General features: G+C 38.8%; 1 protein-coding gene across 1 annotated transcript in view; it reads right to left on the minus strand.

Annotated features, from left to right (window-relative positions):
* The window catches only part of LIPI (lipase, member I), a 49,970-nt gene that overhangs the window by 42,963 nt on the left and 5,679 nt on the right, over positions 1-1,328 (minus strand). Inside the window, exon 2 of the mRNA XM_008581373.1 lies at positions 331-378. Coding sequence (XP_008579595.1) covers positions 331-378 — 48 coding nt within the window. The remainder of the gene's footprint in view (positions 1-330; positions 379-1,328) is intronic.

The raw sequence follows: 1,328 nt of genomic DNA on the forward strand, positions 1-1,328 counted from the left end.
TACCTGAAAATAGACTACCACTGCCATTAAAAACCCCCCCAAAACTAAACCCACTAGTAAAATAAAAATGACAACAATGAAGAGAAAACAAAAACAAAGTTTATCTACAACCCAAGGAATCAACGAATACAGAAAACAAACAGTAAATCAGAAAGAAAGGAACAAAAGACCCTTAAGACATCCAAACAAAAATCAATAAAATGCTAGGAGTAAATCAATGCTTAAAAACAACTCAATGTAAAAGGATTAAATTCCCCACTCAAAAGATACAGACTCACTGACTGGATTAAAAAGGAGGACCCAACTATATGCTGCCTTCAAGAGACCCACCTCCCCTGTAAAGACACACATAGACTAAGAGTGAAAGGATGGAAAAAGATATACCATGCAAACAGAAATGAAAAATGAGCTGGAGTAACTATTCTTATATCTGATAAAATAGACTTTAAACAAAAAACCATAAAAAGAGATAAAGAGGGCCACTACATAATGATAAAAGGATTCATCCATCAAGAAGACATAACAATCATAAATATATATGCACTCAATGTCAGAGCAGCCAGATTTATAAAGCAAACTTTATTAGACCTAAAGAAGGAGATATACGCTAATACCATAATAGCAGGGGACCTGAACACCCCACTATCAACATTGGACAGATCATCTAGGCAAAGAATCAGCAGAGAAACACAAGATCTAAATAACACTCTAGACCATTTGTACTTGGCAGATATCTACAGAACATTCCATCCAACAACCTAAGAATATTCATTCTTCTCATCTGCACATGGATCATTCTCCAGGATAGATCACATGTTAAGTCACAAATGAAGTCTCAAGAAATTTTTTTAAAAATGGAATTATCCTGGGCCGGCCCGGTGGTGCACTGGAGAGTGCGCCGCTTGGGAGCACAGCGGCGCTTCCGCCGAGGGTTCGGATCCCATGTGGAGACCGGTTCCCACTCACTGGCTGAGCGCGGTGCGGGCGCAAAACCGAGGGTCGCGATCCCGTTGCCGGTCCCCGGTACGGGCGCGACACTGAGGATTGCGATCCCGTTACCGGTCAGTAAAAAAAGAGAAAAAAAGGAAAAAAAAATGGAATTATCCCATGTATTTTTTTCAGACCACAATGGATTAAAATTAGAAATCAATAACAAATGAAATTCTGGAAAGAAGAAACAACATTGTGAAAATGTCCATACCACCCAAAGTGATATACAAATTCAATGCAATCCCCACGAAAATTCCAATGACATTTTTCTCAGAAATGGAAAAAACTATCCAGGCATTTATATGGAATAACAAAAGACCACACATAGCCAAAGCAAT

The sequence above is a fragment of the Galeopterus variegatus genome, unplaced genomic scaffold, assembly GCF_000696425.1.
Source record: "Galeopterus variegatus unplaced genomic scaffold, G_variegatus-3.0.2 Scaffold2337, whole genome shotgun sequence".
NCBI classification, from domain to species: Eukaryota; Metazoa; Chordata; class Mammalia; order Dermoptera; family Cynocephalidae; genus Galeopterus; species Galeopterus variegatus.